Genomic DNA, 14230 nt, shown 5'->3' on the forward strand with positions numbered 1-14230 from the left:
GAGCGAATAAAAACAAATTCCAAAAGTAATGATTTTTTAAAATAAAAACGATAAAATATGTGGAATGCCACAGAGGATTATTGGGCCCCATGCTAATAACCTGGGTAATATAGGCGTGATGTGAAATTCATATATGTGAGTCATTTTCTTATAAAAAAAAAATTATGCGAATCTAATTATCATTAATTTATTTTTTTCAAGATTTTATTATTATTCTCGTTTCACGGAATGAGCCACCTCATGGGTCTTATAGTTATAGATGAGGGGTTTGTTTCAACTTATGTTATGCAAAAATCACTTTTTTTAAAAAAAATTATTTTATAAGTTTTAGTAATGATTATTTAAACTTTTAAATATAATCAGAATATTAAAAAAATAAATTTTTGATTGTTTTGAGGAACTATTTTAAGTAACTTCTAAAAATAATTTAATATGATATATGAAAAGACATACTTTAAAAAGGGAAATGTGCGATGTCATGAAATTTTGAAATAATTAAATAATAAATTATTTTTATAAAACAAAATTAAAGAAGACATAATAAAATTTAAAAATAACTACCTAATAATCACCTTTTTATTATTGTAATCAAATATGAAAAAAAATGTTTGCTTTTAATAAATTCTCTATAAAATAAATATTTATCTATAAAATCTCTAATCTATATAAAATATTTATTTTTAATCTAAAAAAATGGGAAAACGATGATTTCTTGTAAAATTCATATTTCATGATTAAATTATATATATATATATATATATATGAGTAATGATAGAGATTGGGCCGGTATCACGAAGGTCTTGGTGTCACCAATGGGCTTGTTCCAGCCCAACACTTGTTCCTCAATATATCATCACATACTCCAATTTCATGTGATCATCACATCCAATGTAATTCGTGAAGGGAAAATATGATTTTTTATCTTTGCATTTTTTTAAGAAAATTATTGATCTAGTCATTGAACTTTGACTCAAAACAACATAATCCCATACTCAGATCAACTTAATCCTTATAATTTATTGACTTGGTATAACTTTTTTTTATAATTTCTGAACTCAATAAACCATAAGATTTGAATTATATTGGTCAAAATTTAGATATTAAATCGATAATTAAAAGAAAGTTTAGGGACTAAAAGTTATATTATTCTGTTTATAAAGATGATTTTGCATACTGGTAGGTGAATAGCTATGGAAAATCCATTTTAATATATCATCACATTTCAACAGGGTGTCACCCTAATACACATTAAGAAGAAAATTTGTCATGCACAATGACAATTTTGAAAAACAATGGTTGTGGGCACCACTTCCTTTCCAATCAATAATTATCTTCCTCTGTACCATGTCTAGAAACATCAAATAACACTATGATTCTACTGTTAATGATTTAAAACTGGATTACATTTTGCATTACAAGCAAGATATTCAATGTACACTTCTGTTGTTGAGGCACAGGTCGTCATAATGTTTTATTTTGTCAACACCTAATTTTTTTTACAAAGCATGCTAATCTCAACAATCAAAGTATGGTTTCTCTTATTGCTGCAGCATAGTTTGCATCGGGAAACAGAAAATTATCTTTGTCAGTAGCAGAATAATGGAGCATGTTCTGCGAAAAAAAAAAAAAAGAAAAGAAAAGAAAGGAGAAACGAAAACGAAGATGAATTGTCCGTTTTAATACTACATTGAACAGGAATGAAATAGTCACAAACAGGGACTGAGAATTTAACAGCACCAACATTTGATCTGAGAAGAACTTAGTTGCCAATATCTGTTCATCACTGTCTCGACCAAAAAGGAAAACAATAAATTTTTAATGCCATGAAGACTTGGAAGATACGCCATAAACTTAAAGTGACTTTTAGAAAACATAAAATAAAAGCAACGACTTTAAGTTAGTAAAGCTAATAGTAAATGGCGGAGGCTACTCCAGACTATTTAACATGTTTCATTCAAACACGTCAAGTATCACCAAATCACACAGGGGGTTCTAAACTCCTGTTGCTTCTGATGTAAAAGTTAACTACATTTTGCATTGTAAGCAAGACGGTCAGTTCATATAATGAGAAGTGGCCATGTTATAATTCTATAGTCAAGACCTAATTTTGACTTGGCCAAGTTAGCAAGAGTACAAGAATAGAAGTCTAGTGTCTCTATCTCAAGTTCTCAACTCATTCTGCACTTGGAGACATAGAAGTTAATCTATACCATCACCAAAACAGCAGAGTAACGTGAAGGATAAAACTCTACGGACATGCTATCTTTCATAAGCATCATTGCTTATATACTAGTCCCTTCTCTAAGAATTTCGACGGCAGTTGATTCCATTGTTGTATCCCATAGCATCTCGGATGGCATGACCTTAGTTTCTCAAGAAGGAACCTTTGAACTTGGATTCTTCAGTCCTGGAAGCTCCAACAAACGTTATTTGGGAATATGGTACAAGAAGATTCCAATTAGAACCGTTGTTTGGGTAGCGAACCGCCAAACCTCAATCAATGGCACTTCTGGTATCCTAATCCTAAACAATACAGGCAGTCTTGTCCTCAGCCAAAATGGCACAGTGGTCTGGTGTACAGCACCTCAAGAACATGCAAAGAAACCAGTGGCCCAGCTCCTTGATTCTGGCAATCTTGTGGTGCAAGATGAGGAAGATGCAAACCAAGAAGCCTATTTATGGCAAAGCTTTGATTACCCATCTGATACAATGTTGCCAGGTATGAAGATAGGGTGGGACCTCAGAGATGGTCTGAATAGACGTCTCACAGCATGGAAGAGCCCAGAAGATCCATCTCCAGGAGATTTTTCGTGGGGTATAGAGATCTATAATTATCCTGAATCAGTTATGTACAAGGGAATTGAGAAGTACTACAGACCTGGACCATGGAATGGCCTGTATCCAAGTGGCACACCAGAACTAAAGCCTAACTCTTTGTTTGATTTCAACTTTGTCTTTGATCAGGATGAGGTCTACTACACATACACTCTCAGAACTAACTCTTTGGTTTCAATATTAGTTATGAACCAGACCAGTTATGTTCGTCATCGCTATGTGTGGGTGGAAACAGATCAAAACTGGAAGATTTATGCATCACGTCCAGGAGATTACTGTGACACCTTTGGCCTATGTGGAGCAAACGGGAATTGTATCACCACTGATTCTCCAGTATGCCAATGTTTAAGAGGGTTCAGGCCTAAGTCACCAGCAACATGGATTTTAATGGACTGGTCTCAAGGGTGTGTTCGCAAGAAACCCTTAAGCTGCAAGTCCAAACGAAAGGATGGATTTCTCAAAGTGAGTGGCTTGAAACTTCCAGATACTTCACATACTTGGTTAGATCAGACTATTGGGCTAGAGAAATGCAGGACCAAGTGCTTAAATAACTGTTCTTGCATGGCCTATACAAATTCAGATATTAGAGGGAAAGGAAGTGGATGTGCCATATGGTTTGGTGACCTAATTGATATTAGACAAATGCCTGTAGGTGGGCAGGATCTATATATACGAATGGACGCTTCGGAATTAAGTAAGCAGTACAACAAGGATTCATTTTCTTGAAACATTCAAATAGCTTCCTTCATATGCATATTAACCTCAGCTTTTTGTTTGGTTCAATTAGCTGAAGAGGCAGAACAAGGTCATAAGAAGTTAACAAAGACAATTATTGCCAGCATTGCCGTTGCAAGTTCGGGGATGCTCATACTCGTGTGCTTTTACATCCACAAAGTCTGCAAAAACAATAATGGTAAAAGGATCCCTGCAAAGTTTTTGGACAATATTAGTTTCAGTTCTTTATGTATTTGCTATCAAATTCTATAGTTAAAGTATTGTACATAGCTATTTTTATGTCAGTACTAAATTGTTGAATCTTAAAAAGAAATCTCCCCCATCTAAATTATACTGAAACATATGATAGTAAACACTAAGGAATTACATACTTCGCCCCCAATGTTTTATGTTTCTTTGCAGAAATGTGACTATTATGAAATAACTCCTGAATACCATTATATATCTGATTTTGTGAAATTTGTTCTTTGCATGCCATATCGTTCTTCTTTTGTTGTGATGTGTACATTTTGACTATGTCAACAAGTAGTACTTACCCAGTTATGCTTGAAACAAAGCTGAAACCCTTTTCTATTTTGTCAGATGAAGTTAAAAATGTGCATGAGGATGAGAACAATGAAAAACATTCTGGAGATCTGGATCTCCCATTGCTTGACTTATCAACTATTGTCAATGCCACTGGTAACTTCTCTATTAACAACAAAATAGGAGAAGGTGGTTTTGGACTTGTATATCGGGTAAACTTTAATGTTTCACTAAAAAGATTGAAAAAAAATGTTGTGCTAATACTGTAAAGATTATCTCAGCATGTAATTATTTTGGATATGCAGGGAAAATTGGTAAATGGGCAAGAAATTGCAGTGAAGAGGCTTTCAAAAAGTTCAGGACAAGGAATGACTGAACTCAAGAATGAAGTAAAACTGGTCGCAAAACTTCAGCACCGGAATCTTGTAAAGCTTCTAGGATGTTGCATTGAAGGAGAAGAACAAATGCTGGTCTATGAATACATGTCCAATAGCAGCCTAGACTCCTTCATTTTTGGTATGAAATTAGTATACTAAGAAAAATGATTGTGGATGTGATACTTTAATGATCTAGGTGCACTTAACTGCTTAAGATGCTTGAACTTTGAAAAACTTGCAAACTAATTTGGATAATTTATTCATACTGAATGGAACAGATGAAACAAAAGGCAAAGTTCTGGATTGGTCTAAACGCTACCACATTATTTGTGGCATTGCTCGAGGCCTTTTATATCTTCATCAAGACTCTAGATTGAGAATCGTTCATAGGGATCTCAAGGCAAGTAATGTGTTACTTGATGACATGTTGAACCCAAAGATATCTGATTTTGGAATGGCAAGAACTTTTGGTGGGGACCAAACTGAAGGAAGCACAAATCGAGTAGTAGGGACCTAGTGAGTGTCTTACTAGCAATTAAACTCCGTGTTCTTCTCTATGGTATCCTTGTCCATGACCTTTTTGTTACTATTATGTCTTGTAGTGGCTACATGGCACCAGAATATGCTATTGATGGGGTATTTTCAATAAAATCTGATGTCTTCAGCTTTGGTATCTTGCTGCTGGAGATAATATCCGGAAAGAGAAATAGAGGATTTTATCATGCAAACCACAGCCAAAACCTTATCGGTCATGTAATGACTTGAGATATACTTGGTTTATGTGTATGAAGATTTTGTCATATTGAATGTGACTTTAGCTTGTTTGTGCTGTAGGCATGGAGAAAATGGAAAGAAGGCAATGTTTTGGAACTGATTGACAAGAACATTGAGGGATCATGCATTGCATCAGAAGTGGTAAGATGTGTCCATATTAGCCTATTATGTGTGGAAGAGCATGCAGAGGATAGGCCAAGCATGTCCTCAGTGGTTCTAATGCTGCCAAGTGAAATGGAGTTGCCTAAGCCTAAACAACCAGGTTTCTATTTGACCAAGTTTTCAATGCAAGCAAATTCTTCCCAACCAGAATTTGGAACATCCAATGAGATAACCATTACCCAATTAATTGCTCGATGAATCATTCTTAGCTAGTTTTTTTTTTTTTTTTAATAGTTATTGAAAGGAACAATATACGAAACCATACAATTTTAATATGTACACAGTACACAAATACCTTCCGTATTAAGAATTAGTTTTGGCCAGCAGTTGGAAGACGATATCATCATCAAACATGAACAATTGTTCTGGTAAAGAGAGGTTAAACTGAGGTTGACTGGATTATAGCTTATGATTTAGTCATTGAACAATCTCAGCACTCTCAAGTTCCCTCTCTCTTTTTTTTGCCTTTTGAAAGAACTTGTATCTAAATGTCTCTGGTTTGAAGATTTGACCTGAAAATGCTGTCGTAACCCTCGGAATTTCATGGTATCTTCCATTCAAACTCATCACACTCACCACTGAGAAAGTTGTGATAAATATCTCTAAATAAATATTGTGATAAAGAATGTCAATTGTTAGTTGCTGCATCACATCCATTGATACCAACTTTATTAGAGTGAAATGTCTCATGACATAGAGAAGCACTAAAACTGATCACTTTTTTTTTTTTTTTTTGCATATTTATTTCAACTTGGAACTCATGAGAATTTTTTTTTTTTTTTGCTTTAAAGGTTTCTATTGGTTTATGAAGAGAAGAACTTTTTCATATGGTTTACATGGAGAGGAATAATCCTTGCCTGAATCTATAACTCTAAATATACATGTACACAAATGATTTATCATAGAAGTTCATTTAATCTAATCTATTGAACTTAGCGCATCCCATTTATTTGAAGGCCTCGAATCACTAAAATTAAAATTTGACCTCGATGTTATAACAAAATAAGAAACAAAATAAATCCATATAAATTATACAGTATGTAATTTTTGAGTATTATAATTATGACCATTCAATATGAGATTTTTTTTTTGGAAGATATATGACAAAAATTAACGATTCATGGATGAAGTAGGTTTTGGAGTGTATCTTTGAGTATGGAATATTTTTCGTCCTTATTATGGGGTATAGGATATAGATATATCTTATATTAGTAGGTTTTTTTTTTATACAATCGGAAAAGAAAGTAAAAAATTCATATTATTAAATTAAAAGTCTTGACACTTGAATAACTAAAACTTTACTCCTTCATATCTTTGATATAAGAAAAAGTTAATTAGCTTCGTGCTTATTTTTTATAGTAATTATATCCTTAAAATTATTAAAAAATATATAACTTTTAATTTCACTCTTCTTTAAAATTAACCACCATAGTAAATTATCTTTTATAAATTCAAATAATAATAAATAAACAAGAGATGAAATTTAAAAAAATATTAATTACTCTAATTCTCCTTTATATTAAGATAAAAAAGCTTTTAAAGTTTGTGTTATATTAAGTACTAGAGTGAGTGTTTTAAAAAATTAAGATAATTTTTGTTCTCGCTGCAAGTTTTATATGCTTTTGAGAAATAAAAATATTATACCAATAAAAGTTGGATCTATCCAAAAGAGTTGGTCCCTCACAATATAGGGAATCAAGCTTTGAATTCCACATAAGAAATATGCCATATTTAATATTTAATTTGTCTCGAATAGAATTACCTTCAATGAAAAGATATTTATGAGATAAAAAAAATGAAATAAAATGTTATGTAATTTCAACAATATAAAAACACAATTTCTCTAAAATATTTTTTGGCCACCGATCTCCTTAAATTTAAATTGAGGTGAGATTGTTAGAGGAGAGGATTCTCTCCTCCCCCCTTCCCATTCTCTTTCTCTTCTCTTTCTTTGTTTTTTTTTTAAACCATTAAGATTGACATTTTGGATAGTGGAGATTTAATTTTTTTATAAAATATTTTTTATTTAATTTTTATTGAAGTTTTAAACTATTTAAATTAAATTTTAACCATTTAAATCTATTCAAATTTAAACTATTGAAATCTTGATCCGGACCTCTTCTCATCAGTTTAATATCATCCGACGCAAAAGTCATTGGTCCACGTGATATACTAATAGGGGTGTCGTGTGTTTGGGTTTGTGCTCTCAAAGTTTTGCTAATCAAGACTCCATTTTTACGATGATCTTTTCATTCTTATTGCATCCGATTTGCATTTGTAATTGTTCCAATCGTTTTCTTTTGGGTTTTTGATTAAAACTGAAGAGTTCTAGCTAATTTCTTCTCCATCCTCCCTTCCTCTATTTTTACCCATTTTCGTTTAAATCATCTTGGGCTAGGTTACTGGTTTGTGAATGTGGATTCTGAAATTATTATTCCCCTTGTCAATTGACATCAATCTGTATCTACCCAGCCATTCAGTTTTTCCTTTCTTGCAACTGGTTATCTTTTTTAAACCATGGTTGGTCCTAATAGAACATATTATAAACACTACAAGCTAATCGATATGTAAAGACGTATTATAAACACTAACAATAGGTGTTGGTCCTGATAGAATGGGTGGTTACTTAAATATGAAATATCGGATTTGAATTTGTGTAAATGCAAAAAATGTCTTTAAGAGAACTATCTTTAATTAGTTTTGATAATGCTCGAATCTGACTCAGTAATAGCCATATAAAGAAAATGTATTATAAACACTATTCAGAACATGGTATCATGACTAAGTGCAAATAAAACAGTAGTTCATCACGCTAAACATGGAAAGTTCTACACTGGCATAAAGCTGAAAACATATTTTCCTACATAACAGAAGTTAATTCATAAACATAAGTTGCTTCAATTATTGCAGAATCTACCTTATTTTAAAACTTGTAATACACTAAAAGAATTGAAACTCTTTGTTTTGTGTGTCTGCGTGTGTGTGTGTGGTTTTTTTTTTTTTTTTTTTTGGATGCTGGCATGGTATTGGATTAGACATGTGATTTTAAGAACCAAAGATGTAACCATGCTTCCGTTAGGGTTCAAGCTAAGTATCTCTCTATGTGTGATTTTTTCAATACAAAAAATTTAAACATATAATCTTATTAACAGATATCAAGTTTTTTTCAGTTGTTCTATTATTTTGAGGAAAAAAATACAGCGGACTTGTGCAAATGATTTGTTCTATTTTTTTAGTTTATTTATGCAAAGTTCAATTTGAGGTAATAGTATTTGTTTTTTTCATACCAATGAGCTAATAGTGTTTACAAACTATGAGTATTAAAGTGTTGTTTCCTATATTTTTTATATTTTAATTGATGTTGATGATACCCGACAATCAATACAATATATAGAAGAAAAATAATTCATTATTATTTTACTATTTATTTTTTGGAAACACATACTAACTATTTGTACAAAAATTTCTAATAATTAATGGACATTAGTCTTAGTGAATGATTACGCGATCGTGTTTAAGCATGAAATTTTGGATATGAGTTCGTCTAACCAAGTAGTGTCCGAAACATATCGCTAGTGGAGATTCATAAATCATATTAAAATATGTCTCTCTATAAATGTTCATGAATCATATATTAAGAGATTTCTTTTTATAAAGATTCATAAATCACAGTTTTCATGAATCATAATAAGAGAGAATGTCTTTTTACAAAGCTTCATGAATCACATTAAGAGATTTCTTTTTATAAGATTCATATGTCACAAAATTTTTATAAATCATAAAATAAAAAAAGAGAAATGTCTCTTTAGCCTTTACAAAGATTCGTGAATCATAAGATTTACAATTAATGAATCATATTAAGACATGTCTCTTTATAAATATTCAGGAATCACACAGTTCGTGAATAATATCGAGAGAATATTTTTATAAAGATTCATATATCACAATTTCATGAATCTAATAAGAGAGAAAAGTCTCTTAACAAAGGTCCATGAATCATGAGATTTACAAATATCACTAGATCATGTCTCTTTAAATAGTGATGTTATTTTAGGATTTACATTTCATTGCAACAAACAAAGATAAAAAGAAAACGCAACCCTCACCATCATTTAAAACGCACGCCTTTTTTTTTGTTTTTTTTTTTTGGTGCCAGAATTTAAGACACAACATTTATTATTATGGCTTTTTTTTAAAAGGAAAAAATTGTCCCTCCAACTGTCAAAAAACGTAGGTCATTGATACAAGCCCAAGATGCAACTAGACCAAAAGCCCAACCCACTAATGATTGATCTGCACATTCTCTTATCTTTATGTGTACGATGGAATTTGAGTTCTCTAATAAAATTAAAATATTGAAAACATTAAAAAGTCCTCATGACAATGTCATAATTATTTTAACAACCTGTTGTATGCCCCCTCAAAAAATATATCACATAATTTAAGAGATCTAATACTATTATTACGTGATCAAAGGACAAAGTGACTAATAACTATATAATAATCTGACCTCAATTATAATATATGCTTAATATAATAGAGCAAATTAATCTCTAAATTATAAGTTCAAGAGCATCTGAGGTTCTAAATTTATTTTAAGTGCAATATTTTTTCTTAACTTTCAAAAATGGTGTGAGTAGAAAATGATAAAAAAATGACATCAAAAATTACAAAAAAAAAGGATAAATAAATTTTTTGTTATTTTTTAAAATAATATGGGGTCTTTTATTATAATTTTTTGGTCCTCTTATATAATTTTTGAGGTTTCTATCATTTTTGATAAACTAATGTTAATCAAAGTTAACTTTTGTTAATAATAATAGTTAAATTGCATTATTTTAAAAGTTGAAGGGAAACATTGTATCAAAAATAAATTTTGGATCCCCAATACTCTTAAACTTATAAGTTAATGGCCAATTTGTCATTTAATCCTATACTTAATTGCATTAAATTTAGCCAATTCACTGGTTGAATGATTATACGTACTAAAGACTATATATGCATCTGCCTTATCATAAAGACTGCATATCATGCCATATGAGCTGATCGAAAATCCTTTATTCATTTTTTTAAAGGGAATGATGAAGCCCAAAGATCATTAAAGTTCTATAGGGTTGGTAATGAATAACAACAACATAGTTAAATAAGGCACATGTCAAAGGTGGCTCCGGTTGGTACTTGACAATCGAGAGGCTTAATTCCTAATATATATGTGTGTGTCTGTCTCATTATTTGACCAAATTTTAATTCAGATTGCTTCACCTTAAGCATGAAAGTATCTTCGAATTATTTCATGTCATTTAGTCTTATCCTCCTCAAGACGTAACTCCTAGCTAGCGTGAAGTATAGGGTATAGCTAATTAAAGTTGACATTTTGCTTTGGCAGTTTCAGTCATCTTAAAAGACTTGTGAAAGAATATTGGTTTATTATATAAGGATTGATGTGAACTTCTCAACAGGAAGCTCATAAATTTAAAAAAAAATTGTGTCAAAATTCTTGAATTGAATTATATGATAATCCTACCAGAAATCAGAGTGGTTGAACACTTGAAATCTGCAGAAGATCATGTTTTAACAGGAAACAGAAACTGAAGACGACGTTGTTCATATTTTTTAGGGTGATCACGTCAGATTGAGAGCACCACATATATATATATTCACTAAAGAAAAGGTCAACTAGTTGAAGGGAAACAAATAGAAATCTGTGTCACTCACTGATTGCTTCATTTCAATTAACAAATGCTGTTGTATATGAATATTCTCTGCCATTATTTGACTGATGAAGAGTTTTGAAAGCATGAATTAATTAACATGCCTGATTCTTGACCATTTTTCCCTATAAAAAAAAGAGAGAGAAAAACTTAAAGAAAATTAAACTTGGTTACTTTTTTTATTTGGACCCGGTATATATTAAATTCAAAATAAATTGCATTTTGCACTGCTAACTAATAGTTTGATTTCTTTGGCTTTCATATTGTATACATAATGAGGTCTATACAATATTAGCTGCAGTCATATGTGGACAGTGTTGTTAACCTTTCATGTAAATTTATTAGATATATTAATATTTATATTGATTAATGCATACACAATCACTAATATAATTTATCACCATTGTTTTAATATCATTTTACTGCGAGTAAAAAACAGCAGGAACCTTCCTTCCATTTTGCCAAAATTATAGAGACATCCTCTCAATTTTTAAAACCTATACTTTTATTCAATTTTTAACGCAATTAAAAATAATTTATTAAAGATTCTAAAATACTTAATTAGATTCAAGGCATATTATCGGACCCAAACAAGAGGAACTTCTTCAAAGATATTTATTTTTTACATTCACGCTAACTCAAAACCTAAGGCCTCTCATACTAAAGTGGCTATAGCCCCTTCCGTTATTAGCACTAATATGCTTGATATTACCAAATTTGAACATACGTGTATATAAGTAAGATAGAAGTTATTACCAAGTTTAATTTTCTTCTGAGAAGTACGGCTTAATACATTACATTGCTTGAATAACATATTAATCCTTAAAACAAATAATAAGTTGCAGATAAGTTTGAAGAGTCTTTCACAAGACAACAAGCTTGATGAACTAAGCTTGCACTAGCGCACACGCATGCATTGCCTTCAAAGGATGCATAAAAAGTCAAGGTCTAATTAATCAATCATACTTTAATTTAATGATATAATATTTTAACAAAGAATCACCAAAACGAGATCAATCATTGAGGGCCTAATAACTCTTAAGGAATGAGAATGAATAATGCAAGAGGATTCTCTTGTTTATCTTTAACCCATTTAATTTGCTTATTCAATAAACCCTATCAAAACCTTTATAGTGTGGTCCTCAAAGGGTGACATAAAGCTGCCATTATAATTTCAGACATGAAAAATGAGGTGACAATTAACAACGTTGTGCTTGGCAGCTTTTCTTCATTCAATCAGCCCTTAATTAATTATTAGACTTTGAGCATAAGAATAAAAAAACGAGGGAGAGGAGTAGGTGAAGCCTTGAACGTTGCAATAGAATATCCAGAACATGTCTCAAAACATGATGATTAATTATGTTTGTATCACTTTCAGACTACTACTTCTGCTATAGTGTTACTGATTACCATAATTAATTATCTTGTTTCGCATAAACATTCATATTAACCACTTGGGAGTGACCATCTGCTATAAGTCTCTTCTTTTAAATAATACATAATCATTATCAAGAGAACATATAATCAATGCTTGATACCTGCGAATATTTGGCCTAACGCAGTTTCATCATTACAACCAATAATCTTGACCTAATTAAACTCTTCATTTCATTTATTTGTATGTGAGAAATTGAACTGATGTATATCATTACTAAGATATTTTGAAAATTATATATAATAGTAAATATAAGAACTAAGAAGTGTCACTCAAATTAAACTCTTATACGAACAAAAAAACTCGATCTAATGCTAATACATGTAGTAACTAGCAAGCTAGAGTAGGATTTGAAAAATGATATGAGTGTGCGTTGCCAAGTGGTCCAGAGACATTGGAGATTATAAAGAGGACAAGTTAATTAATAAGAGGCGCACGTTATTAGTAGTTGAAGGTGGTGACGAGAAATAATAATACACTAATAATAATTAAAGCTTGTCCTTTATATATATATATATATATATGTGTGTGTGTGTGTGTGTGTGTGTGTGTGTGTGTGTGTGTAAGTGCATGGACTTTCCGGTTCGTTCCAGTGTAAGCATGAAATTTTATTGGCCTCAGAGAAAGAAGTTTGTTTATATAATATTCGATGTTAGATTTATGTAGCTATCAGTGGAAATATAGAAGCAGTGAAGAAGCAAGTGTTATTACATGTGTGTGTGAGTGTGTGTGTTAGCTAGGAAGACATAGGCACAAACTCTTGGTCAAACCCTTTTTATCTTTGGAGGGGATAATAAAAACTATTGTGGCTGCTAATATTTTTTGAAACAATAATTATCATCACACCCTGGTCCTGTATTCTGCTCATGAAACATGGCACCACCCTCTTACGTATACACACCTATATATAATATGTGTGTACTAATTTGGTTGGAAGATGAGACAATTAAGAAAGCAATGAGACCAATAGTTAGAGTTATTACTGTATGTTGAACTGGCGAACATCATTGATACATAATATTGTAATACAATCTACACGTCTTCTAGAAAGTTTGACCAAAAAAACCCTAATATATAGCATATATTATGTACTCATAACATTAGTATTTTTATTGAAAGAAAGTCTTAAAAAATCTTCTATCTAATAAGCTAGTCTGTTAATAATTTAATATGAGCTCTCTGCTTGTACTTATGAAATTGGTGTTTTTATCGAGAGGTCGATATGTTACAAAGAGGGATATTTACAAAGGTTCTAACCAGCAAAAAGCTAAGTGAAGTATTATAGAGTAAAATTGTTAAAGACATTAACCTTGAACAAGGCAACATATGTGGGACTCACAAGTAAAATTAGATTTATAAGTTTTAAAGTTTTTTCATTCAATAAGCTAATCTTTTTTAAACTTGTATTCATAACATATCACTAGAAAAATTATTCAAAAAGAATAATTAAAAACTGAATACTAGTTATTACTCATCCACTCATGCAGTGATACACACCCATAAACAGTGGCTAGTTCTAGTCTTCTAGAGGATGCTAGAGCAATGTAATAATATTTTATTTAAAAGAAATATAAGCCAAAATCAGACGTGTGATTGGGTCAAAATATTAATATATTTAATAAACGTGTCTCTGTTGGTGTCTTAATTGAAGTCGCATTTTTTAATGAAGAAAATTA

At 31.1% G+C, this 14230-nt stretch overlaps 1 protein-coding gene across 2 annotated transcripts; it reads left to right on the top strand.

Annotated features, from left to right (window-relative positions):
* The first annotated feature begins 2205 nt into the window (after nt 1–2205).
* On the top strand, nt 2206–5937 carry LOC129314314 (G-type lectin S-receptor-like serine/threonine-protein kinase SD1-1). Of its 2 annotated transcripts, XM_054957718.1 has the most exons (7): nt 2206–3529; nt 3623–3748; nt 4153–4307; nt 4401–4611; nt 4751–4988; nt 5075–5225; nt 5307–5937. In XM_054957718.1, exons 1-7 carry the CDS (start codon nt 2257–2259, stop codon nt 5604–5606), a joined length of 2454 nt encoding a protein of 817 aa, XP_054813693.1. In that variant the 5' UTR covers nt 2206–2256; the 3' UTR covers nt 5607–5937. The 2 variants fall into 2 exon arrangements, with proteins under 2 accessions (XP_054813693.1, XP_054813694.1); XM_054957719.1 differs by lacking the exons at nt 2206–3529; nt 3623–3748 and having other exon boundaries at nt 4205–4251.
* The last annotated feature ends 8293 nt before the right edge of the window (nt 5938–14230 follow it).

Source organism: Prosopis cineraria, unplaced genomic scaffold (assembly GCF_029017545.1).
Source record: "Prosopis cineraria cultivar Desert tree isolate PC_DT_omini unplaced genomic scaffold, ASM2901754v1 PC6, whole genome shotgun sequence".
NCBI classification, from domain to species: domain Eukaryota; kingdom Viridiplantae; phylum Streptophyta; class Magnoliopsida; order Fabales; family Fabaceae; genus Prosopis; species Prosopis cineraria.

Coding starts and splice junctions, on each gene's coding strand:
- LOC129314314 (XM_054957718.1), top strand. CDS start 2,257: ATGCTATCTTTCATAAGCATCATTGCTTATATACTAGTCCCTTCTCTA. Junction 3,530..3,622: donor AATGGACGCTTCGGAATTAA/GTAAGCAGTACA, acceptor TGGTTCAATTAG/CTGAAGAGGCAGAACAAGGT. Junction 5,226..5,306: donor GCCAAAACCTTATCGGTCAT/GTAATGACTTGA, acceptor TTTGTGCTGTAG/GCATGGAGAAAATGGAAAGA.